The sequence below is a fragment of the Rhinatrema bivittatum genome, chromosome 2, assembly GCF_901001135.1.
Source record: "Rhinatrema bivittatum chromosome 2, aRhiBiv1.1, whole genome shotgun sequence".
In the NCBI taxonomy this organism is placed as follows: Eukaryota; Metazoa; Chordata; class Amphibia; order Gymnophiona; family Rhinatrematidae; genus Rhinatrema; species Rhinatrema bivittatum.
Genome location: NC_042616.1, coordinates 79,220,143 through 79,245,651, shown reverse-complemented (window position 1 = coordinate 79,245,651; position 25,509 = coordinate 79,220,143). Strand labels below are relative to the sequence as shown.

At 44.0% G+C, this 25,509-nt stretch overlaps 1 protein-coding gene across 1 annotated transcript in view; it reads left to right on the top strand.

The window, feature by feature from the left end:
* The window catches only part of GARS (glycyl-tRNA synthetase), a 70,919-nt gene that overhangs the window by 21,527 nt on the left and 23,883 nt on the right, over window positions 1-25,509 (top strand). The window contains exons 4-13 of the mRNA XM_029588366.1: window positions 217-358; window positions 8,169-8,257; window positions 8,755-8,831; window positions 10,670-10,815; window positions 16,563-16,712; window positions 17,951-18,113; window positions 19,823-19,987; window positions 21,217-21,324; window positions 23,195-23,340; window positions 24,862-24,947. Coding sequence (XP_029444226.1) covers window positions 217-358; window positions 8,169-8,257; window positions 8,755-8,831; window positions 10,670-10,815; window positions 16,563-16,712; window positions 17,951-18,113; window positions 19,823-19,987; window positions 21,217-21,324; window positions 23,195-23,340; window positions 24,862-24,947 — 1,272 coding nt within the window. The remainder of the gene's footprint in view (window positions 1-216; window positions 359-8,168; window positions 8,258-8,754; window positions 8,832-10,669; window positions 10,816-16,562; window positions 16,713-17,950; window positions 18,114-19,822; window positions 19,988-21,216; window positions 21,325-23,194; window positions 23,341-24,861; window positions 24,948-25,509) is intronic.

Genomic DNA, 25,509 nt, shown 5'->3' with positions numbered 1-25,509 from the left:
TAAAAATGGTTGAACACAAAGTGGCTTAAGTCCTAGGAAACGTGATGTTGAGGTGGTCCCCGTGAATTCATGTAATTTGGTGAATTAACATTTATGCTTATAAAGTTGAAGTACAAGGTATGTGGCAGTGTTAATGCATATGTAACTTGCCACTAATGAATCCATTTATATAGTGAATGGTATAGTAATGTGTGGTTTCCTTTGTTTCTCCTTCAGGTGTAAGTGGTCTCTATGACTTTGGGCCAGTTGGCTGTGCTCTGAAGAATAACATCATCCAGACTTGGAGGCAGCACTTCATCCAGGAGGAGCAAATTCTGGAGATAGACTGCACCATGCTCACCCCAGAGCCTGTTCTGAAGTAAATGCACACTCTCTTCACAGAGATTTTACAAATCAGTAGCTCCCCTTAGGCAGAAACAATTTGGCTAAGAAGAACTGTATGCTGCTTTTATCCTGCATGCACTTAGATCTGCTGTTGTGTGTATAGAAAATTTATCAGGAAAATGTATGTGCATACTTCTGAAAATTCAAACATGCACATATTATTCAAAGTCCATCCCTAGCTCTTCTTGGGAGACACTCTTCTGGGTAGTCTTGGGTGTTAACAGACAGTACACATGCAAACTTATCCACATATCGGGTGGACAATTTTGTTAAAAATTAATAATAAAAATTTTTTTTATGGGAAACAAAACCCTATTTTACCCACAGAAATGCCTTTTGAAAATTACCCTCTTTGGGAGCAATTTTCAAAGGGAGTTCTGTGAGTGTAATGCATAGAAGTGGCCTTTGAAATTGCCCACCCGGTAGGGTTTTTTTTTTCCAGGCCCGTGGACAGCAATGGGACACAGGTCAGCCCTCCGTGTGTGTGGCTCGGTGCACGCTCGTATAAACAGGCAGGGCCTGTGTTCCTTGTGCACCATGGCAGAGGAGGGGCCTTCGGAGGTTCGCAGCAGGGCAAAATGCTTGCGGTTGTCTTCCCCACTGCGTTTAGAGGCACGACTACCAGCATGGCAAGGAGATGATCCTTTTCTACTCAGCGTGGGAACGACAGCCATTTTGAATCTTTTTGTCCGTTCCCGCACGTGCGAGGGGGACCCCTTCCTCGTCTGTCCCCCAGTCCGTGCTGGCCTCGAGGGGGATCAGTTTTGACTCTAAGGGGACTGAGGAGTCTAGTCCTGATGGCTCTGCACAGCTTCAGCTGTTTTCAGTTGATTTTGTGCTTTTACTGCAGTGAGGCCTATTTGGCCAGTAAGCAGACGCGTCTACCCATTCGCGATCATGGTGGTCGGTTAGGGGGGATACCTGAGAGATTTGGTGTCGGCTTCAGGCTCGGCCGGGTGCTTTCTGGATGCTCCAGATGGGGAGGATTCGGATGATTCCAACGATTCCCTGGTAGGGGCAGGGATCCCTCTTGGGCAGGATTTGCCTGCGGACTCTGGTCCGGGGGGGTCTGACCAGGCCATGGATGTGGATGATATTACGAAGGTGGTATGTCTGTTTTGTATGGAGGAGTTAGGCCCGCTGATTCCACAGGTGCTTCCAGAACTGGGTCTTAAGGTTCTGCAGGAAGATTCGGATCTGGAGGGCGCTGATCCAGTTCTTGATGGTTTGAGGGGTCCGCCAAGTGCTTTTCCTTATCATAAGTCAGTGAGAAAGTTGGTGGAGAGGGAGTGGGATGCACCCAAGGCCAGTTTGAAGGTGGGGAGGGCTATGTCTAGGCTCTATCCCTTGCCTGAACAGATGTTGGAGCTCTTGGCGCTCCCTGTGGATGCGGCAGTCTCTGCGGTTACTAAAAAAACTATTATTCCGGTTGTTGGATCCACAGTGTTAAAAGATCTTCAGGATCGTAAGTTAAAGGTCCTTTTGAAAAGGATCTTTGAAGTGTCAGCGCTAGGTCTTTGAACTGCTGTTTGTACAAGTTTTATGCAGAGGGCCTGTTTGCGCTTGGTTCAGTAGCTTCAGGATCCTCAGGCAAGCTCGGGGGCTGATGCCAATAGGGTGGAGCATACAGAGGCGGCGGTGGCGTATGGGGTGGATGCCTTATATGACTTGGTGAGAACGTCTTCGCGGGTTATAATGTCTGCTGTTTCCTCCTGGAGGTTACTGTGGTTGCGTAATTGGTCGGCGGATGTGTCCTCTTAAGTCCCAGCTGGGGTCTTTACCTTTTAAGGATAAGCTCTTGTTTGGTGAGGATTTGGAGCAGTTGATAAAGAGTTTATGAGAGAATAAGGTGCATAGGTTATCTGAAGACAAGCCTAAGGGGAAATGGTTCTTTCAGGTGGGGTCTTGTTTTCAAGATATAAGAAGGTCCTGTCCAGCTAGGGGGTTTTCAGGGCCACAAAAGCAGTCCTCAGCTCGGGGATAGTCCTGGGATCAGTCTTTTTGTGGGGGCAGAAGACATTTCTAGGATACTGCTGCCAGTGGGGAAGCAGGAGTTAAATCATCCCAATGAGGTGAGGCTGGTTCACTCAGTCATTCCTTCTATAGGGGGCCGATTGATGCAGTTTTACAGGGAGTGGACTAAGATCATGCAGGATCAGTGGGTACTCATGGTACGCATTAGAGTTTGCAAAGCCCATTTGAGATGTGTTCCTGGTTTACTTGTGCAGGTCGTTAAGCAAGCAGTTCGAATTGCGGGAAACTGTACACCAACTACAGCAGTTAGGGGTGGTGGTTCCCGTACCTCAGGATGGGAAGGTATTCCATTTACTTCATCCCAAAGAAAGAGGGCATTTTCTGGTCAATTCTCGACCTAAGGTGAATGCGGCCCTCAGGGTCCCGCGGTTTTGCATGGAGACCCTAAGATCTGTTATTGCAGCAGTTTGCGCGTGCGAGTTTCAGGCCTTGTATAACAGAGGCCTATCTGCATATCCCTATTTGCCAGGAGTATCAGAAATTTTTGCGGTTGATGGTTCTTGGTCAGCTTTTTCAGTTTCAGGCTCTTCCTTTTGGCTTGGCCACGGTGCCTTGCACTTTCATCTAGGTGATGGTAGTGGTGGTGGCCGTGTTGCGTCGGGAAGGTATTTTGGTGCATCCTTGTCTAGATGACTGGCTGATAAGGGCAAGGTTAGAGGCTCTGTGTCGTCAGTCACTGCAGAAAGTGGTCCAGTTGCTCGAATCGCTCGGTTGGGTAGTAAACTGGCAAAAAAGTCATTTGGTCCCTTCTTAGTCCTTTGAGCATCTAGGTGCCTGGTTCGACATGAAACAGGGCAAGGTGTCTTGATGGTGGAGCCGGGCCAAGAAGCTGCAGAGGCAAATTTGGCGTTTTTTGTTCTTGCCGGTTCCCAGGGTGTGTGATTATTTGCAGGTTCTGGGTTCAATGGCCTCTACCCTAGAACTGGTCTTGTGGGCATTTGCACATATGAGACCTTTGCAGGGGGCTCTTTTGGCATGCTGGGATCCGTGCTCGTTGGAGCTTTTTCTTCCGCTATCTTTTGAGGGTGCAGCTTGAGACAGTTTGTCATGGTGGCTGCTGAACTCCGGTTTACTGTGTGGAGTGCCGTTTTAAGTTCCCGATTGGGTAGTGCTTGCTATGGATGCCAGTGTGTTTGGTTGGGGTGCTGTTTGTCAGCGCCAATCCACTCAAGGTCTCTGGAACAGTCAAGAGTCGTCCTGGTCGATCAATTATTTGGAGACCAGGGTGGTGCGGTTAGCTCTTAGGGTGTTTCTACCTTTGGTTCGTAGTTGATAGGTGTGGGTGCTGTCCTACAATACCACGGTGGTAGCTTATATCAATCGTCGGGGTAGGACCAAGAGTCGAGCAGTGACCCAGGAAGCTCAGGAGTTAATCCAATGGGTGGAGCAACATCTGGAGTGAATGCAGGCGTAGAAAATGTGCAGGCGGACTTTGAGTCACAAAATGTTGGATCTCAGAGAATGTGAACTGTCGGAGTTAGCTATGCATCTCATTTGGGAAAGATGGGGGGATCTTCATGTCGAGCAGATGGCGACTCATCAGAATTCCAAAATGTTTTGTTTGTTTCAGCCAGAGAAGGAAGTTCAGGGTCGAGGGCATGGATTCTGTCGTGCTGCCCTGGCCTCCGGGAGTACTACTTTGTGTTTCCTCCTTGGCCTCTGGTTGGGAGGCCAAGGAGGAAACATCAAGGGAGGTGGTCGTGGTGGCTCTGCAATGGCCGCGTCATCCATGGTTCACGGATCTGGTCAATCTAGCTGTGGATGGGCCGATTTGATTTGGTCACATTTTGGGTCTTCTGCACCAAGGACCCATATTTTCAGACCAGGCCGTTTGCTTTTTTTCTAACGGCCTGGCTTTTGAAAGGAGGCATTTGAGGGCAAGGGGTATCCAGAGGAGGTGGCAACAACACTCTTGCAGGCTAGAAGAAAGTCTACCTCTCTTTCGAATGTCAGGTTCTGGAAGGTTTTTGAGACCTGGTGTGATGCTCATGATGTGTATCCTCTGGAAGCAACTGAGGTGATTATCTTGTCCTTGCAGGAGGGTTTAGTCAAGGGTTTGACACTAAGCTCTCTTAAGGTTCAGGTGGCTGCCTTAGGTTCCCTTCGGGGCAGGCTTCACGTTGCTGCTTTGTCAGCTCATCCCGATATCATGCGGTTTTTGCTGGGTGTGAAGAATTTATGTCCTCCGGTGTGGAGGGTCTGTCCACCCTGGATTCTTAATCGTCCTTAAAGGTTCGTGTAGGGCACCCTTTGAACTTCTCAGAAGGGTGAATCTTAAGGATCTGACGCTTAAGGCAGTTTTTCTGGTGGCCATTTGTTCAGCTAGGAGAGTTTCTGAACTACAGCCTTTGTCTTGCCATGATCCGTTTTTAAGGATTTCTGACCTCTGGGTGTGTCCCTGCGGACGGTTCCTTCTTTTTTACCAAAGCTCATTTCGACTTTTCATGTGAATCAGATGGTGGAGCTTCCAGCCTTTCCAGAGGTGGATGCTTCGGCTCTTCACTCGAAGGAGCTTAGGATGTTGATGTCCACAGGGTGTTGTTGAGGTACCTGAAGGTGACTAATGATTTTCGAAGGTCAGACCATCTTTTTGTCCTCTGGAGTGGTCCGAGGTGAGGTCTTCAGGCTTCGAAGGCTACCATTGCGCGATAGCTGAAGAAAGCTATTGGGTCAGCTTACATGTGCAAGAGTCGACCTGTTCCAGAGTGGTTGCGCGCTCATTCGACAAACTATCAAGCTGCTTCTTGGGCGGAGGCCCAGTTAGTTTGTCTGCAGGAGATTTGCAGGGTAGCGATTTGCAGTCGTTGCAAACCTTTGCCAGCCATTTTCATCTGGATGTGGGTGAGACAGGTCCTCCATCCTTTGACGAGAGTGTTTTGTGAGCGGGACTCTCCAGGTACATCCCAGTTGTCTGAACTAATCTGGGTACGTACAGGGAAATGAAAATTGGTTCTTAACTGCTAATTTTAGTTCCTGTAGTACCACAGATCAGTCCAGAATCCACCTGAAATGTGGAGGAGGAGAGTTGTCTGCTCAGTCTATTTTCTCTAGTTGTATATAATTCAAGAAGAAGAATTGAAGTTAACAGGTTTTTTTGTTATTTGGGAGTTTGGTTCTTAAGCTTTGATACAGTTCAATACTGAGGAGCTGCAGGTGGCCCAAGAGGTTAAGTGGCAGCGTCAGCAAAACATTCTCTGTCTCCATCTGCTGGCAGGGAGGCAAAACCCAGGAATCTGGACTGATCTGTGGTACTACAGGAATGAAAATTAGCAGGTAAGAACCAATTTTCCTTTATCATTCCCCTCTGAGCAACTTGTTTCTGACCTGTTGAGTAACCTAATAGAGCTAGTGTCTGAACAGGTCTGTGTGGGCAAAGAGACAGGAGCATGGCCTTTCTTGGTCAGAGCTTCTAAATGTGCATCATTTTCCGGTCCATGGATTTGTGCTGTACTTCTGACTTGCGTACCAAGCAGGGTAATTTTCAAAGGGACTTAGAAAACTGTGCGATCTATATGCGTGTAAAATTACGCACATAGGGGAGGGACATTCCATGGTGTGGAGTCTGAGCAGAGTAGGGATTTGCACACATAATTTAAACTCACTAAGTATCTAGGCAAAACTACACGCAGCAAATAGGTTTAATTTTGCACACGTATTTTTGCTGGGGTAATTTTCAAAACTGACATAAGCTCGCTTTTGAAAATTGGTATAACTAATGCCTATATTTGCCAGCTAACTCATACACAATATTACAAAATTACCCCTTAAGAGCCCAATTTTCAGTAGTCTGCGTAAGTTGCCAAATGCAAGCACATGTTGGTCTGTGGAGACTTCCGCTAGTATTTTATGAACTGTGTGGTGGGAGCTGCATAATTTATAGAATACAGCAGTTGTCTGCCCTGAAAGTACATGCATATGTTTCAGCGTGCGCATTTTATTTGTAATGCAGAAAAAAATCATACTTTCTGTACCTGTTTTACAAAAGTCCGAGCATGTATTTTACATGAAAGAATTATGATGTGCATGTAATAACCCTGAGTTATACATGGAGGCAGGCATTTTATAAGGAGTGCACACACCCTACTCATGAAAATACTCGTGTGTGTACTTGCGTTCACCAGTCCACAAACCCAGACCTCCCATCCAAAAACTGCCAACATACCTGCCTAAAGTTGCCCAGGAAAAAGTGTACAAGTTTGGTAACACATGCGTACGTACAGCTTGTTAAACAGCAACTTGTGTGCAGACTTCTGATCACGTGAAAGTGGCTGGGAACCTACGAGAAATCCAGTTGAGGTTGATTATTTAAAAGGGATTGTCATTACTTGGACAAACTCCTGAGGTATCCCACCCCATCAACTGGTGAAATTTTTACCAGAGTAAGGTTTTTTTTTGTTTTGTTTAGTTTTGTTAAGCCGGGTAAAATTTAACTGGATAAAAAGAGGAAGGGAAGGGAATGTTTTGGGGGCACAGCCTACATTTATCCAGGTAGCGCTGATATTCAGTGCTATCCAGATAAATGAAAGCAGATGTCTGGTCAGAAATCGATCCTGAAGTTTCCTGGGCAACTTTAGGCAGGTATGTTCAGCAGCAGACTTATCCGGCTAAGTACCGATGAATATCCTGATTAAAGTTACCCAAGTAATTTCCTGCTTTCTGTAGGTCCCTACATGGCTGCCATTTGTTTTTGCTGTATTTTGGGTTTTTTTTGTTTTTTTTAACGGGACCGCTCATGGGTGTCCAAGTTTGTAGCCATAAGGGCCTGTCACTTTTTGGTGGTGATGACTACAGGTGTATGGGTTTGCTGTGCCTGAAAGTCTAGTGTAGCAAAACTCAGGGCAGGCCGTCACCAGGTGACGGGGATGAGGAACGTGTTTGCGCAAGCTGTCCTGACGTGACTGTCTGGAAGGGCTCCCAGCAAACAAAGCCTACAGTGCAGAGCCTCATGATCGTACTAGCATGAAACCCCCTGCAGCAGGAGAAGTGCAAACTCTGAACCTGCATGTGGCAAATATTGATAAAATACAGAAAGGAAGCTGACCGAGGAATAAGACCAAAGGAGTCGGCAATAGAGAGCAAAAAATCGGGCAGAGTGATATATTGAAAAATCTGCCTAGCGTGGCTGCTTTTTAAAACATCAGCGCAGCCAAAAATATTCATGGTGATTCAGCAAGGATTAGAATGCAAATATGCAAAACCATATTTGTGAAAGTGCCTCCTGCACAGCCACTCACACTTCATGAACGTGCAAGTAAACCAAGAAACTGGATACATCTCAAACCTAACCATTACAGAATACCATCCTGAGGGGCTGGCAGAGGTGGCATTTAAATAAAGTTTTTTAGCTGGGGCCTTGGGATAGAAAGGCGATGAAGGGAATAAGATTAACAATGGGTGTAATAATTTGAGGTATGTAAATTAAGCGAGGCATGGCCTGGAAGAGTATCAGTGCCCACCTTGTTCTAGCACATTCGTCTTCTAATATCTCCCACGGAGGCCTGGCCACAAACTCCTCTGTGACTGCTGGGTTCCCACCCCCTTGTTTTTCTTTAATGGTGGCAAAAGTGAAGACCAGATAATACAATTTCTTTTATATGCTTTAAGGGTGAGCTGCTACATGGCCCTAAAATACTAAATATGTTTTGTGTGGGATTTTTTTTATTTTAAGGTGATTATTTGATTTTAAATAATGTAAAGTATGTGAGTGCAGTATGACACTGTATTTAGTATTTTTTTTTTTATTGTTCTAGAACATCGGGCCATGTCGATAAATTTGCTGACTTTATGGTGAAGGATATGAAAAATGGAGAGTGCTTTCGGGCTGACCATCTCTTAAAGGGTAAAATTTTATTTAAAGTTTAAAATCTGCTTAAAAGAAGAATAAAAGTGTAATAGTAGTTGATATATAAAGCCAATCTTTTTATGATATATTTCAAGCCTCTTTCCTTTTTTATTGTCCTTCATTCTTTTCTCTTTTTAGATTTTTTTTTTTTTCACTTTTGTTAAATTTTTTAAATTTCCTTCTACCTTTTCCCATCATCTTGAGCATACTCTCTTTAGAGTAGAACAAGTTGGTTTTTGAGAGTTCAGCGCTCTCCCTGGTCTGGCAGTACATGAAATAGCCATGTGGGTCTTGCAGTGCTGATGCGGTACATAAGGGTTGGGGGTGGGGTATTTACGTGACCACTCAGGAGAGCAACAATATTATTGTTTCTATAATGCCAAGAATGCTGCCCAGCCCTCTTGGATGGCAGGAAAGGGGGAGAGTTCATGTATAAGCTTTAGGATGGTGTTGGATCCACGATAAACTTGACCCTGTGCTTTCGATGTCTGCAGCTCACTTGCAGAAGCTGATGTCTGATAAGAAGTGTCCAGGAGAGTCGAAAGCGGAAATGGAAAATGTCCTGAATCAGGTCAGCAGCTTGGATGGGGACAAGAAGCCTAGGTCAGGCCTGTGTGCTTTAATAAAGTGTGACTTACAGGGGACTACTCGCTCCTTCCCCCAACCTCCGCCCCTCACCTTCATGTTGTAGACTTCCTGTCCAATGAAAAAATTTGAGGGTAAAGTTCCCCAAAGAACTTGTGTGTTTGCACATTTGTGCATGTAAAAGAGTTCACACTCTGCCCCTCCGCGTCCCCCTCACACAAGTTACACTTGGGCCCTGGCCCTAGCCCCAACCCCATCACCTCTCCTGCTCTACAATTTCACTTTTTTTTTGTCTACAAATTAATCCTTGCTTTTAAGCGAGCTTGCACGTGAGCCTTGAGATGAAATTTATTTATTTATTTAGATTTTTTTTTTAAATTAATATTCCGCTTTTCACACTTTTTTCAGCATTTCAAAGCGGATTACATTCAGGTACTGTAGGTATTTCCCTATCCCCAGAGGGCTTACAATCTAACAGGCCGATACAGAAAGAAACGGGGGAGAGCGGGCGAGCGCCCGCTCTCCCAGCGCGCGCACAGGACACTGGCCTGTGCGCGCGATCCAGTAAATAAAAATTTGCTAATTAGGGTCCGCGGTAAAAGGAGCGGCAGCTGTCAGCGGGTTTGACAGCCGACGCTCAGTTTTGCCGGCGTCTGTTCTCAAACCCGTTGATAGCCACGGTTTGGAAACCGGATGCCGGCGAAATTGAGCGTCTGGTTTTCAAGCCGCGGGCCGATTTTAAAATTTATATTTTTAAAATTTTTGATTATTTTTAACCTTTGGGACCTCCGACTTAATATCGCCATGATATTAAGTCGGAGGGTGCACAGAAAAGCAGTTTTTACACTCTCCCGGTGCCGAGAGAAATTAAAATGTGCAGCTTGGCTGCACATTTTACTTTCTGAATCGCGCGGGAATAACTAATAGGGCCATCAACATGCATTTGTATGTTACGGGCGCTATTAGTTTCGGGGGGGGGGGGGGGGGGGTGGACGCGCGTTTTCGACACGCTATTACCCCTTACTGAATAAGGGGTGAAGCTAGCGCGTCGAAAACGCGCATCCACCGGAGCGCACTGTACTGTATCGGCCTGTTAGTTTGTACTTGAGGCAAAGGAGTGACAGCGGGGCTTGATCCCTGGTCTCCTGGTTCATAGCCCACTGCTCTAACCACTAGGCTACTCCTCCACAAAATGATGGGTTATGGTGGATAGCCATGGGGCTGGGTCTCGTCTTAGATTACAAACAAATCAGGAGGGGAATTGGGTCTAAAGGGGTCATGGACTTAGCTGATTTTGAGAGGTTTCCGAAGTCTTTTCTTATGCTGGGTAGGGATGGGTGTGGTGGTGTCTTTCTTTTGTCATTGAAGGAACAGGGCATTGCTCTCTCCCCACCCCGGAGTATCTCCAGGCTTCAGGCCCTTGCTGACAAATTGTGCTCAGGTGTGTTTGCAGGAGCAGGATTAGTATAGATAATTATTTTGTATTTCTCCTTAATTCTTCTCTTTCTGAGGACTCCAGAGTTTGATTTTTTTTTTCTTTTCAGTGACAGAAGGGGAGAGGTGATTTAATGGTGGGAGGCACACTGCATTCCTCTGTTAATTTTGCTGAGCTTTTTCAAAAACATCATGAAGTGTTCTTACACCATTACACAGTAAAACACCAAATTGTGATTTAAGTGTGAAAAATCAAGGGTTCTTATTTTGAAAAGAGCTGCACCTACAGAAAATGCAAGAAACCCCCCCCCCCTTGATGCTGTTTCTGGCTACTGATTTATTTTGCTTCTTTGTATGAGCACTGAAGTTCTTTTGTGTTCTCGCCGATAGATGGACAACTATGGCCAGCAAGACCTTGCTGATCTGTTCGTGAATTACGGCGTCAAGTCTCCCAGTACCGGAAACGATCTGTCCCCACCTGTGTCTTTCAACCTGATGTTCCAGACGTCCATCGGCCCCGGAGGGAACATGCCAGGGTAGGCAGCGGATCTAAGGCAGGGCCCTGCAGTGACCCATTTGTTACTGTTATGTGGAGAGAGAGCGAAGGTGTTTTCTTGGGAAAGGAAATTAGAGCAGATGATAAAAGCTTCCCATGTGCATGTCTGTCTTGCTGTGCGCTACCTTGTCAAAGCCCAGTCTGTATTCAGAAGATTCTTTCAAATTTATAGCGCCCCATGCTAAATTAGAAATAGGCAAGGTGAACAGCCAGCTGAGCCCTGTCGTAAGTATCTTGCTATCTAAGTGAAAAGCTTATTGTCCAGAGTGGTCCTTCTGAGTTTTTCTCCTCCTTTTATTGCTTGTAGTTTTTAGTTTTCCAGGAAGCCAGGCATTCTTTGCAAAAGATTATATAACAGGCAGTTTGGTTTTTTTTCCAAAAGCCATTTGCCCGTGTAGCAGGGCTATATATGCAAATAGCAGGGTTTTTAAAAAAATTACCCACCCTGTATTCATGTTCTACAGTGTATGTACTTTTACCTGTATTCTCGTGTGTCCCTGGGGGAGGTGGGGTTAGGCTAGGGGAGGCAACAGTGCATAAGTTTGCATTTTCAAAACTATCCGCCTTGTTTTTGAGGAAAAGGTATCACAGAGAAAGGAGATGCAGATCTCTGGAGATAACTTTTTCTTAAAGGATTAAACTATTACTGGCTTCATATATTGTATGCATGTTTAAGGCTAGTATTGTTTGCAAGCCTTAAGAATTGTGTGTGTTTTTAGACTTTTGATTAGTTTTGTGAGCTAGTATAGGTTAGTATTGGTAAATATAAAGGATTGTTTTTGTTTAAGGAAAATAAACTTTGGATTAATTTTCTGACTTAGTAAAGGTTAATATTTGTAAATATTAGAAATGTAAGTTTGCAAAGATCATTTACTTGACCTGAAAAGATGAGAATATTGGTTCTTGGGCATCTGGTCACTAATTTGATCCCCATCCCTCTCCAATCACATTTTTTTTGTTATATAGATTACTCTCCCACCTAGTTAGGAGGAAAATCTTCAAAATAAGAGTCAATTAGTGATTTAGAATAACCTGCAGTTACCCCTGGTTTTAGTGACTAATTTTAGTGTTAGTCATTCACAAACTAACAAGTTTCCTAGTTATCAATCTAAAACCCTTAGTTCCTCTACGTTCAGTCAGGGCAGTCCATCACGCATGGGTTGTGTATGCCTACCAGTAGATGGAGATAGAGATTCACAGGCTCACTGATGTCACTCCTCATCTAGCCTCGTGCTGACACCAGCCTGCCAGTATTTTCTGCAAAAGCTAACTGTGGACAACTTGAGAAAACCAGATATAATTATACACCAATATCCCCCCATCCCTTTTTTTTTTTAAACTCCCAGAAGGCCAAGAAGACTAGGGGAAAGGCATGAGAACCACCCACAAACAAATAAACTAGTTTTTTGTTGTTGTTGTTGTTGTTTTTTTTTTTTTTTAAACTTATCAAAGCCCAGATAAACCACCCTCAGTCATGTGACACTGTGTTTGCACAACCTCACACCAAAGAGGGCTCTCAAGGACCTGAAAAGGGCAAAATTGGCAGCTTTGGTAGGGAGCATGGACTGGCCTGACTTCTCTAGAGGAAAGGAAATTATCGGATAAGTAGTAATTTCACCACCTTCTACATTCAGTCAGGCCAGTACATCATGCACGGCATATACCAAAACTATTCTTTATGCGGGTGGGAAAAATATTCCAAAAAATATAAAGTGGCCATCTGTCAAGCGAAAGGGCTATATTTCTAAACAACTCAAATTAGCGATGAATCATCTGAGTAAATTCTTTGCACTTGTGCGCAAACTTTCAAAACCTAAGCTCAAACACCTACCACTGCCACTGATTATCTTTCAATGGGAGAGTTTGCTCGATTCTTCACAGAAAAAAATAAAAAAAATTTGATCTTCCCTAGATGCTCTTCCTTCCTCAACTTCACCAAGCACGGCTCTACATCTGCCAAACAAAATGCCTCCCTGCCACCAAACTATTTCCACTAACTGACTTCAGGAAAGTCATTCCACAAGAATTAAATACGATCCTCCAAAGAATCAGTCAATCCACTTGCTTACTAGATCCCATTCCACCTAAGTTCGTCTGTAGCCTGAAGCAAGATTTAACCCCCTTGACTGACAACTATTGTAAATACCATCTTATCTTAAGGCACCTTCCCTCATTCACTCAAAAGTGCAATCATCAAACAGATTCTGAAGAAACCCGAGTCAGATCAAAAAAATATTAGACAATTATCACTCAGTCTCTAGCCTCCCCTTTCAGTCTAAACTAATAGAAAAAGTAGTTTATTTCCAACTCCTTGACCATCTCAAGGAAACATTTTACATGGTCAACAATCTGGCTTTAGGAAAGGCCATGGAAATTAATCTGTTCTGCTAGCCATCACTAATAGCATTCTCGTGCACTCTGATCAAGGTGGTGATTCTCTCCTCATCTGCATTTTTGACAATTGACCACCAACTTCTGATCCAGCGCTTACACAAAATCGGCATGGAAGGTACTGCCCTTAACTGATAGAACGCAGTGTCACTTGGGCCATTAAACCCTCAAAACCTCGAGCTCTCATATGTGGAATCCAAGGCTCGATCCTCTCCCCATTTCTTTTTAACATTTACATCTGTCAGATATGTGATCTCATTCAGACCTTCAACATTGAGTGCCATCTTTTTGCGGATGACATTAATCTCCGAGTCAAAATCAGAGCCGACCAATCGCCTCTTCCATTTCAATTCTCACTAATTATCTTATGTCAATGGCATAGTGGCTCAGCAATCAGAAACTCAAATTGAAACCCTCTGAACCATAACTTCCCTGTATTAGCTGCCAGAGTCATAAGAACAAAAGAGTTTGCCATACTGGTTCAGACCAAGGGTCCATCAAGCCCAGCAGCCTGTTTCCAATAGTGGCCAATCCAGGTTATAAGTACCTGGCAAGTACCCAAATATTAAATAGATCCCATGCCAGTAATAGCAGTGACTGTTCCCTAAGTCAGCTTGATTAATAGCAGTTTTTAGTCTTCTTCAAGAACTCTCCAACCTTTTTTAAACCCAACTACACTAACTGCCCTAACCACATCCTCTGGCAACAAATTCCAGAGCTTAATTGTGCACTGAGAAAAATCTCTCCGATTTGTTTTAAATGTGTTACTTGCTAACTTCATGGAGTACCCCTTAGTCCTTCTATTATCCAAAAGAATAAATAACCAGTTCACATTTATCCATTCTTGTCCGCTCATGATTTTATAGACCTCTATCATATTCCCCCTCAGCTGTCTCTTCTCCAAGCTGAACAACCCTAACCTCTTCAGCCTTCCTTCATTGGGAAACCATTCTAAGCCCTTTATCATTTTGGTTGCCCTTCTCTGTACCATCTCCAATGCAACCTTACCTTTTTTGAGATGCAGCGATCAGAATTGCACCCAGTACTCAATGTGCAGTCTCACCATGGAGCAATACAGAGGCATTATGACATTCTCCGTTCATCTTTCCCTTTCTAATAATTCCTAATATGGTTTGTTTGCTTTTTGACTGCCGCAGCATACTCAGCCGACTATTTCAATGTATTATCCACTAAGATGCCTAGATCTTTTTCATGGGTGATAACTCCTGATATTGAACCTAACATCATGTAACTACAGCAAGGGTTATTTTTCCCTATATGCATCACCTTGCACTTGTCCACATTAAATTTAATCTGCCATTTGGATGCCCAATTTTCCGGACTTAGAAGGTCTTCCTGCAATTTATCACAATCTGCATGTGATTTAACAACTCTGAATAATTTTGTTATCTGCAGATTTGATCATCTCACTCAACTTATCCCTTTCCAGATCATTTATAAATATATTGAAAAGCATCAGTCCAAGTACAGATCCCTGAGGCACTCTACTGTTTTACTTTTTTCCACTATGAAAACTGACCTTTTAATCCTACTCTCTGTTTCCTGTCTTTTAACCAGTTTGCAGTCCATGAAAGGACATTGCCTCCTATCCCAAGACTTTTTATGTTTCTTAGAAACCTTTCATGAGGGGCTTTGTCAAACGCCTTCTGGAAATCCAAGTAGACTGCATCTACCGGTTCACCTTTAACCACATGTTTATTAGCCCCTTCAAAAAAATGTAGATATGTGAGGCAAGATTTCCCTTGGGTAAATCCATGCTGACTATGTTCCATTAAATCATTTCTTTCTATATGCTCTGTGATTTTGTTCTTTAGAATTATTTCCACTATTTTTCCTGGCACTGAAGTCAGGCTCACCGGTTTATAGTTTCCCAGATCACCCCTGGAGCCCTTTTTAAATATTGGGGTTACTTTTCCTGCGTGGCTATATAGGTCCTCCCCTGGGAATTTTTGGTTCTAACTCCATCTGCTGGACAGGGAACATAACCCACCGTCTGGAATGATCCATGGTACTACAGGAACGAAAATTAGCAGGTAAGGAATACATTTCTTATTCGAACTCCTGAAAGGCTAACTCCCGAACGTCTCCCAAGTGACTCGTGGAGCACATCTTTTATACCACCTCCAAAACTCCACACCCCCTTGGACCTCCATTTGCTGGAAAGTTTCTAGATTTAGCCAGAAGTAAAGGTCTAGGCAGCCTTATGTGCAAATGCTAAATGAGAAGGGAGACCTGGAAGTCACTGTCTCCGATGACTTCTGAGGTAACCGATTAGTGTTAGCTAGCAGTTGGGAAAAGCTAATTGCTTTAGTGTATTAAATTATATCACGAGTAGGAGGCAGGATGTAATATTACCTCGATTCAAAGCTCCGGTTAGACTGTATCTTGAAGCACTGTGTGCACTTTCTGGAGCCCCCGTCCAGTCCAAGGATAGGGATAAAACAGGCATTTTCAGGGAGGGCCATAGAAATTGTGCCTGGTCTGCACTTTAAGCCTTATATGGAGAGAATTTGTGAGCTAAAGATGTTCTCTGTAAAAGAATTGCGTGGAGGAAAGATATATATTGCAGCCTTCTAGCTGGATGTTTGAGTGTTTGTATCATTCGGTACCTGAAGATATTTTCCGTAGAATGAGATGCTCAAGGACAAGGGTCCATCATAGGAAGTCGAAAGGGAAGAAGCGTTTAAAGGCATGCCTGAAAATGCCTTTTCATTGAGAGGGTGGCGGACACCTGGAACAGACTTCCAGTGGCGATGGTAGGAGATGAGACAGAGACAATGGGCAGTCATTAAGAGATCTGTGTGTTAGGGAAAAGAACTGGAGATTGAATGAGGTCTGCGGCAGTCCTGTAGACAGGAAGAAATAGGCACTGGGTGGACCGAGTGGCTCGTATCTGCCGACATCTTCTGCTGTTTGCAGCATCTGGTATTCTTCATGGATTACATCTGTGTCCTGCAGATTAGAATAGGGCAGCCACGAGCACATTTGTATGCAGGGAACGGGATGCATAACGTGGGGCGTGCGGTTCGTGTCTGTATCAGTTGTTTTTGTTTCTTGAGCTGTGTTCTCTCTGTAGCTCCTTCACCCCTGGCTTCAGTGACTGCCTAAAGTGTTGCCCTGTAGTGCTCGCCCTGCTGGTGCTGACATGTGGGAGGAGGGGTGTGGCACGGCTGAGCAATGCTAAGAAAAAAAAAAGGGGGTTGGTGTACAGGGGGAGGGGGGAGCATAGAGCTCCGACCCCGTGTCTGCACAGAAAATGTCGCTCAATCTTCTTTTTTTTGTTTTTCCTCCTTTTCCTCTCTCTTGTATCCTCAGATACCTGAGGCCAGAGACTGCACAGGGAATCTTCCTCAACTTCAAGCGCCTCTTGGAATTCAACCAGGGAAAGCTTCCATTTGCTGCCGCTCAGATTGGGAATTCTTTCCGGAATGAGATCTCGCCTCGCTCAGGGCTTATCCGGGTTAGGTATTGCAAGACTTTATTTTGTGTTTTTTTTTGTTTTCCCTCTTCCTTTGGAGTCAGGCACTGAAAGCCTTTTTCCTTTCGTGTGTGTGTGTGTGTGGTTTTTTTCTTCCTTTTCTTTTTATTTTCCTCCCTCCTGCTGTCTCCCTTACTAACACTTGCAGAGAAACCTATTTCAAATTCCCCCTGGTATGCTGGAAGACTGCCCCATGTATATATGTATGTGTGTGTGTGTATATATATGTATGTATGTATATATGTATATGTATGTAAATGGCAGTCATACAAAATAATAACGTGCCTGTGAAGAATATCAAAAAAGAAAAAATAAACACTTATTTTAAACTATATCTTTAGTATATATGACATATGACACAATCAGTGAACTTAAAAACTATCAAATTATAAATATTAAAAAAAATTTCCAATCCAAAAGTTTTTTTTTCCAAAAACTTTTTTTTTTTAAAGAACAGTTAAAAAATATCACTTGTGTACTGATTTGTTAAATAACAATATATAAATGAAAAAGAAAAGCCAATTCATCCACAAGTGTTCTAAGAACATAATTTCTCCATCATAAAAATGATCCAAATAGTCTTAGAAAACCAGTTACTGATATCCAGCTTATTCACGATGTATCAGTGTTTGCATATACGGTTCAGTATGAGACTTTGCTCTTCAAACAGCAGGCTGCTCAGTTTTACACTTTACTCTCCTTTGCCTCAGGTACTAAATTAGATTGTAAGCCCTGTGGGGATAGGGGAATACCTACAAGTACCTGAGTGTAATCCGCTTTGATGTACACTTTGAAGTGCCGAAAAGTGGAATATAAAAATCTATCTACCTATCTCTCTGTCTCCCATTCTTGGCGTCCAGGTGCGAAAGCCTTTATTGGCAGCAAGACTGCTAGAGCTCAAGGAGTTTTGTAGTTACTAACACACTTAAAAAGAAAAACACAGTTCAAGAGAACCAGAAAAGTATTCGCGAAATGATATCTTTGAGTGCTTAAAGGTGTAGATGTAAAATGTTCCCAGTTTTTTTCTGCACTCTTCAGAGTTTATGTGCGCACTCAGTTGTAAGGTGTTTCCTAAATGGGCACGGTTAACTCTGTTTCTAAGGTTGGCAGGATTACAGTTCTGTTCAGTGCAGCTGGCACTGGCATCTTCCCCGGGGTACATTGTATGTGTGTGCTTAGACCAGCAATGCACCTGATTCTTAATGGAGTTCCTCCCGCTCTTCAGGGAATTTACCATGGCGGAGATTGAGCACTTTGTGGACCCCAACGAGAAACAGCACCCCAAATTTGAGAATGTGGCTGGCCTGACCATCCTCCTCTATTCTTCTAAAGCCCAGGTCAGCGGGCAGTCTGCGCAGAAAATGAGCCTGGGAGATGCCGTTCAGCAGGTAAATGGCACGCATTGAATACATTTTAAACTTTTGAGGGTAAACCACTGTTGCAGTACCATATTTAAGAAAAATGCATATAAAAAGACAAGGAACTCTCAAACTCATAATCTCTCAAAGCAAGTGTCTGGTTTTTTTTTTTTTTTCACAGTAATAATTCTTAACGAAGACCATTAGTAACCACATCCATTGCGGATTGCTCATTATTCATGTAGTACTAGCAGCGTGCAGCACTGTGTATAGAATTAGTCACATTCATGTATTTTCCCTTCTCCAACAAGCTCCTTTTTCAGCCTGGGGAGGTTAAGTGACTTTCCCAAGGTTAAACAAACAGCAGCTTAAAGCACTTTTAATAGTGCCGTCTCCTTTCTCAGCTCTATGCTGCAGCCCTTAAGATAACTTTCCAGCTTCCATATTCCTCTGCTGAAAGGGACGCCGACAGCTGGAGCCTGGTGTGTTGTCATCTGTGCTACCAGCTGCTTCAGACTTTGCACACAGTATGAAAAAGTAACAATCCAAATTATGATAATGTGCCAAACGTTTCTCGTATAACAGGCAGAGCTTTTAGGTGTAAAGGGTGGGGATGGAGCAGGTAATGTTTTCAAATTACCTGCTTAGTTATGAACTAGCCGGGTATTTTTTATTTTGAAAACTTACTATAAAGCATTAAGTGTTCATAATGCCCGTGCTCTTTGCATCTTCTCTTTTTGTGCGGGGGTGGTCAAGGAGAATAGGATATCACAGGTACTTTTTTGAAAATGCCACGTATGTGGGCTCTTGTCCTCCCCCTGACCCCTCCCCCCCCAGGGGAATGCCTTCTCACAATCCAGCTAAAAGCCTAACACAGCAGAGGAGGGAAGCTCTCACTCCGGGCATGTCCGGTCCTTTTAACACAGCTGGATTTCTGTGAAAATGCTCCCTGCCGCCACAAGAGGGAAATAGAGAGCAGCCCTGTGTGAAGCTTCGGGGGAGGGGAATGGAATGAAGAGAGACTGAGAGGCTTGGGGGTCCTAGAGAAAAGAAGCCCAGGCAGGGAAGGGGATGGGGTATCCATATTTCCACTGCCTCTACTTTGAATTAATGACGATGCACTTCATTTTATCCCATTGCAATTGTGGTAATTAGTCATCTGAGTTTTCTTGCTCTTCCTTGGAATCTTCTGTGAAAACTAAGCAACAAAATCGTACTTCCAGGTCATGGACTGTGTGCCTCTGACCACAAGAGACATTGGGGATGCTAATTTGCATGGCAAGTGATTTATCAGTAGGGTGACCTTATAGCTGCATGTCCAGGGGGCACAAACCGAGCCAGACCTGGTTTTGCCCTCTGCAGTTCTGATTTCCCCTTCAAGGTCTCTGAGAGAAGCAGGACTACGTTTCCCTGCATACTCTGGGATACAACCAGGAATGGCTGTTCTTGTCCTCCTGGACATGGAGCTATATGGTCACTCTATAAATTCAAATTGCTGTTTGGATGTTTTGAACTTTTAAAATAAGCTTTGGTGAAGATGAGTGATGTTTGTCGTGGATCTCTTCTTAGGATATGCACAGGTGCACTTGTGGCTGCTTATGTGAAAGTACAACACCACATTTTGTTTTTGAGCACCTGACCGATGGGATCTGTGCCTTAGATGTTGGTAATGAGTCTTGTCTGTCTATTTTTTTTTTTTTTGTATTATTTGTTTTGTTTTTGTTTCTTTCTGTTTCTAGGGTGTGATTAACAACTCTGTGCTAGGGTATTTCATTGGCAGAATCTACCTCTACCTGGTAAAAGTGGGCATCTCTCCGGATAAGCTGCGTTTCAGGCAGCACATGGAGAACGAGATGGCTCACTATGCCTGCGACTGCTGGGACGCAGAAGCCAAAACTTCCTATGTGAGTGACAACGCCATGCGATGGGGGTTCTGCAGGGGAGGGGGGAGGTGAAGAGGAGGGGTGACCCTCCTGGAGCACCCTGTAGTGCAAAGCAGGTGTTTTTTATGAGTGCAAGACTTCCTGGTTGGAAATTGTTCTTAAAGCTGCAGCACTAGTAATTTTTTTTTTTTTTGCTTTAGTTAAGTCAGTTGTATTAGCAAAGAGCATCATTAAAATGCGCTTTTTTTTTTTCCCCTTCTCCCCCATTCCCGTCTATCCCCTCTAACCTCTCCTCTTCAGTGGGCAGCTCATGGCAGTTGTCTTCCCACTTGCCTGATTCCGTTCCCTCTTCTGCCCTGCTGACGGGGCTGCTCTTCTCCCCCCCCCCCCCCCCCCACCATCTGGACTCTGCTGTTCTCTGACTGCAGAGAGATCTCCTGCCTAGGCCTGGCTCCTGTCCCTCCCACCACCTGTAGCTACTCTTCTGGGCACAGGCACCAGTGCCAAATTTTATGTGCCTGGGAGATTTCCAGCCCTGTTATGGAGGAGAAACAGACACGATTTATATCAGGCTAAATTATGAGGGAAAGGAAGAGAAGGGTCCAAGGTGACTCCAAGGATGAGCGTTTTTACGATAGTGGAATGATGAGGCTCCTGCTAACAAAAATAGAGAATGGAGAGGAGGTGAAGTGGAGAAAAGGGGAAACAGAGTTTTTTTTTTTTTTTTAATTTTGAACAGTTTTCAAAAGCCATTTATTTACCCAGATAAAAGGGCTGTCTGAAAATTGCCAATCCCTAAACCGTCTGTAACTACGCACAGCGTTCCACAGCAGGCGTATTTTTAGTCCGATTAAGGGGAGGCAGACTATCTGGGTTAAGAGTGTTATAAACATGGAAGAAGAATATAAAAAAAGAACCAAGTCTTCTCTCTTCCCAGTGGTCTGTGTCCTCGGAACAGAGTGAGGTCGATATTCAGAGACTTTGCTCGGCTGACTTTTGGAGTTAGCCTGACAAAAGCCAAGATTTGAGTATTTACTGCCCCTTCCCACCAAATGGATACATTTTGTGCAGACTGAATTTATTTGGATAGAAAGAGGCAGCATATAACTTTACCTGGGATAACTTGTCCACTTGCCTGTGAGGCGTGCAGCATAGGAGTAACGGAGACGAAGAAAGTGAGGTGAACAGGGCACCATCACCAGCACAGTCTTATCCATTTATTTATTTATTTGTTTCCATCTTCCCTCTAGGGCTGGATTGAAATAGTGGGCTGTGCCGATCGCTCCTGCTATGACCTGTCCTGCCACGCCAGAGCCACCAAAGTTCCCCTTGTGGCTGAGAAGCCTCTGAAGGAGCCGATATCCTTTTCTGAATGGTCCTGCCACCCGAGCGGCACAGGAGCTTTCCTGGGGGGGGGTCAGTGCATTCCCCAGTATGGCTGGGCAGATGGGAAGCAGAGGGTGATTGGGCAGGATTTATATCTGCTCTGTGCCCTGGTGTCAGAGCTGCCAGGCCGTGGAGTGTCTGGAGGGAGGAACTTTCTGTTCTGTTTAAGTCTTGATTCAAGGAACCAGAGGCTTTATCAAATTGATTGTGTCTCTCTGTGTGCCCCCTTTCCCCCAATTCTAGTTTCTAACTGTTGGACCCAGCTCATCCAAACCTTGTGGTGGAAGTAGGCCCATGGGGGTAGGGGAGGGGAGCATCGGATCTTTCTACTTTTTAAAGTAGGCGAGTGTGTTGGGAGGGCGGGCAAGGGAGTGTAAGGATGTGAGGCAACATTGTTTTATTGCCCATGAGAAATGTATGAGGTTGGAGGGTTTAAACTGAGACGATCTAGAATGTCCTGCTTTCCACTGTGGAGTTTGTTTTTTTTTAATTTTATTTTTTTTCGTCTTTAACTAAATGCATTGTGATATTTGTTGCTTGTTTCCATTGAGATCAGCCTTCCGATTATCAAAGTGCATCAGGGGGGAATATCAGAAAGCCAGGAGTGTCCATCAACCTCCCTCCAGGACCTGGGTCCTGGCAGCTCTGTAGGAAAGTCTCTTTTTACCTTACTGCAGTGAGTTGGAACCGAGCTCAGTTTATTTCAGCAATCGTCCTTCCTTGGGAATTGCTATACGAGCTTGTTAGCCATTGGGTCTCATGTTGGAAGGCGCCGCTTCCTGCTGACTCTGCTTCCTAAATGTCTACGAGAGAGAGCGAGCCTGTGACTTTCTCACGTTGAGGACATCGGCCTTTCGCTGAGGCTCTGTGGAGGAAGTCAGAATGCAGCTAAAAAAATGTGATATTTTACTTCAGAATTTTGTAGTGAAGCTAGTGCTTATGAAGCGTCAGGCCAGCAGTGTTTGAAGCGAGCGGGTGGGGTAGATGGAGGTCAGGCTTCCCACTTGGCAGCCCTGCTCTGGAATGAGAAGAGGAAGGAATTCTTTTCACGCAGCGCACAAGAAGCTTGAGCCAACGGACAAACTGCAGGTCTTGCTTTTTTTTTTGTTGGACTAACCTGAAAGCTAGCCCCCCAACTTATTAAGAGGACAGTTTTCAAAGCAATTCACGTGGGTAAAAAGTGTTACCTTCATTTAATCAGCTTGTCTCATAACTGTCCTCCCTCGGTGCGGGTAAAGGTTCATGCATTGTTCCACAGTGCTGCACGTGCGTTCAGCCACATTATTGAGAGGCGGCATTGCTGGAGGTGCAGATTTTTTTTGTTTTATTTATTTTTTGGTTGGGAACAGGAAATAATACTTGTGGATTGCATTTTAAAATCTATTGCACATCATTTTCCATGGAAAGGAAGCGGGTACAAACATCCCTGGGTGCTTCGAACTCACAGAGTTTCAAAGGAAAACTGCACTTGAATTCGAGGGCCAGAATTGCGATCTGAGAACCGGGTCCCAACGTGGACAGTTTGACAGTTGGGCTCCTGAGCTAGTTCAATAAAAAAAGACATCACCTGCCGTTTGTTTCTCTAGCCTTATTTCTATGCATTCAAGAGGACTCACACAAAGACCGCACGGGTTTCCTTGCAGCGTAATTCTTGTGAAAGATTATCTTTTTCTTTGAACTGTTTTCTAACGCTTATGATGTTCACTAAGCAGTCAGTTCATTTCTTGACTAAAGGGAGGACGTGGCCATCAACCACACCAAATAATGTGCGTCGGTCACAGCCAAGATTTCAAAGTGTGTGTGCGTCTCGCATGCTCCTGGCTTCCTTAACTCCCTGTGCACAAAACAGTTAACGTCGTCCAGTTTGATGCAAGCAAGGGAGCGGTGGGCAAGGCATACAAGAAAGATGCCAAGCTGGTCTTGGAATATCTGGCCATCTGCGATGAGTGTTACATTACCGAAATGGAAAAGCTGCTTCATGAGAAAGGGTAAGGAGGAATTTCCTGTCAACTCGTCGTTTTTGGTTTGGTTTTTTTTAAGTTTCAGGATGCTGTTTGCTTGCCACGTGCGCCTTTGGAAATGTTTTAGAAAATGTTGATAGGTAGCCCTGTTTTGACAGAGCCAAAATGAAAAAAAAAAAAAAAAGGTGAAAAATGTCAGATGTCATGTTTTGTTCAGGTAACGTTTGCAGTACAATTACAATCCTTCAATGCACTTCTCCTAGGATCATGTTTCAGCTGGGAATGTTTTGCAATAACTTCCTTTCCACTTCGCTTTCACAGCTCGGTCCGTTTTGCAATATTACAATGGCCATAATTCTTAGCGACTTATTCTGTCTGCCAGTGGACAATTAAAATTCACAAGTACATCAAAATTCAATTTTTCTTTTCTGAGGCTCGTTTTAACCCTAAGAGAAAGTGGCTAGCTGTTTAAACTCTTTTTTTGACAGATCCCCCAACAGCAGGGGTGAGTCAGTAATATCGGGGATTTATGTGTTGGTGTCTGTCAGAAAGCTTCGCGCACATCCCTCTGGCACACAAACATTGCGAACGTCCGAAGGGGCAGCCTGAGAGATGGAAAGGGCAGGGACATCATGAAAGGCAGCACACCTTATTCAAAAAAATGATGGGAAGGGGGAAGAAATAAAATATCTTTAGCACAAGAGCAGATTTAAGTAGACCATCAACAGAGGAAAGAAAGAATCCGGCAGGCTGATAAGTTAACAAGCATGGGATTAATACACTCGGTCTTCTAAGAAATGTTGGTCATTTTCTTGCTTTGATCAGACTGAACTTCAGAAAAAATAAATAGGGTTAGTATTCAGCAAGCAAGTGTGAAGGAAAGTTGCAAGCTTAAATTTATGCGCCTAACTTTATCCGAACATTCAATGGGACTTATGTGCGCTAATTTTAGGAAAGCTATTTTCCTGACCAGGTTTACCCAGACAATTTTATCTGGACAGCGCCCAGAGCACAAAGCTTAACCCCATCCTGGGAACATTACCAGCCCCGCCTCTTTTTATTCGGGTAGATTTTGTGAACACCACTTACGCGATGCTTAAGATTTAAACCCTGAAGATTTGTCTGGCAATCGCCAAAGTTAGCTGGACAACTCTTTTTTTTTTTTTTTTTTTTTTTTTTTAAATATCGACCTAGATGTTAGATTTGGCTTTTGTTCTGCTTGAATGCCAAAGAGAATTTACTTTCTGCCTCATGACCCCAAATGCTAAGAGCATCAACACTTTAACAGCTCCAATTTGCCCTCCTTTCTTCACCAGCAGGGAGGACCCCTGAATACTATTTTTGGAATACTTTAAATATGTTTTTTTATACATACATACACTTTTTTTTGTTGTTGCAGGAATTTGAAGTTGGTAGCTCTGTATCTAATTGCTTATCAGAAGTTATACAAGGAGGAAGCAGCAAGTTTTTAAGTTAGTTTATCGCTGAACATTTTTAGCTTCTCATCCAGTGTGATTCCTTTTTTTTTTTTTTTTTTTTTTATAATAGGGAATTCAGTATTGAAACTGAAGGGAAAACTTTTATACTGACGAAGGACATGGTCACTGTGAAGAGGTTCCAGAAGACTTTGCACGGTAAGGCGGTAGTGTTTCAGCACTCCTGCTGGTGGTCTGTGATTTATTTAAATTTATTCACTGGCAAAAAATTAGATTAAAACAAATTCATTGTTTGTAGTTGGGTCCCTATGCTCACAGGAGAGAATGTGCATGTCGAGACTCACGTATGGAGTTAGTGGCTGGGAGAGTCTTGACTTAGCAGATCAAAATTCAAAAGTTCTGGGATGCAGCTTGCCATTGGAATGCGTATTTGTATATAAAGTAGTTCACCCGATGAAATTTCCTCCGAGGAGAATTGGCACCCTGACCTGCTTTCCCCATCCTTCCAGCCCAGTATGGTTGCCTGATTCTCATGGGCGCTCACGTCTGCAGGCACACACGCATGTGCACACCATTGGGCCTCAACAGACTGATGTGACTGGACCTAGGCCCATTATTTATATGGAAGGTATTTGTGCACAACATTTAATAGTTGGAATGCTGGAGAATCTTCCATTTTAAGCCCCTTAAAGGGGGGGGGGAGGAGATACTTTTTCTCTGTAGTGTCATGGAAATGATTCATGATGCAGTTATGTAAGCG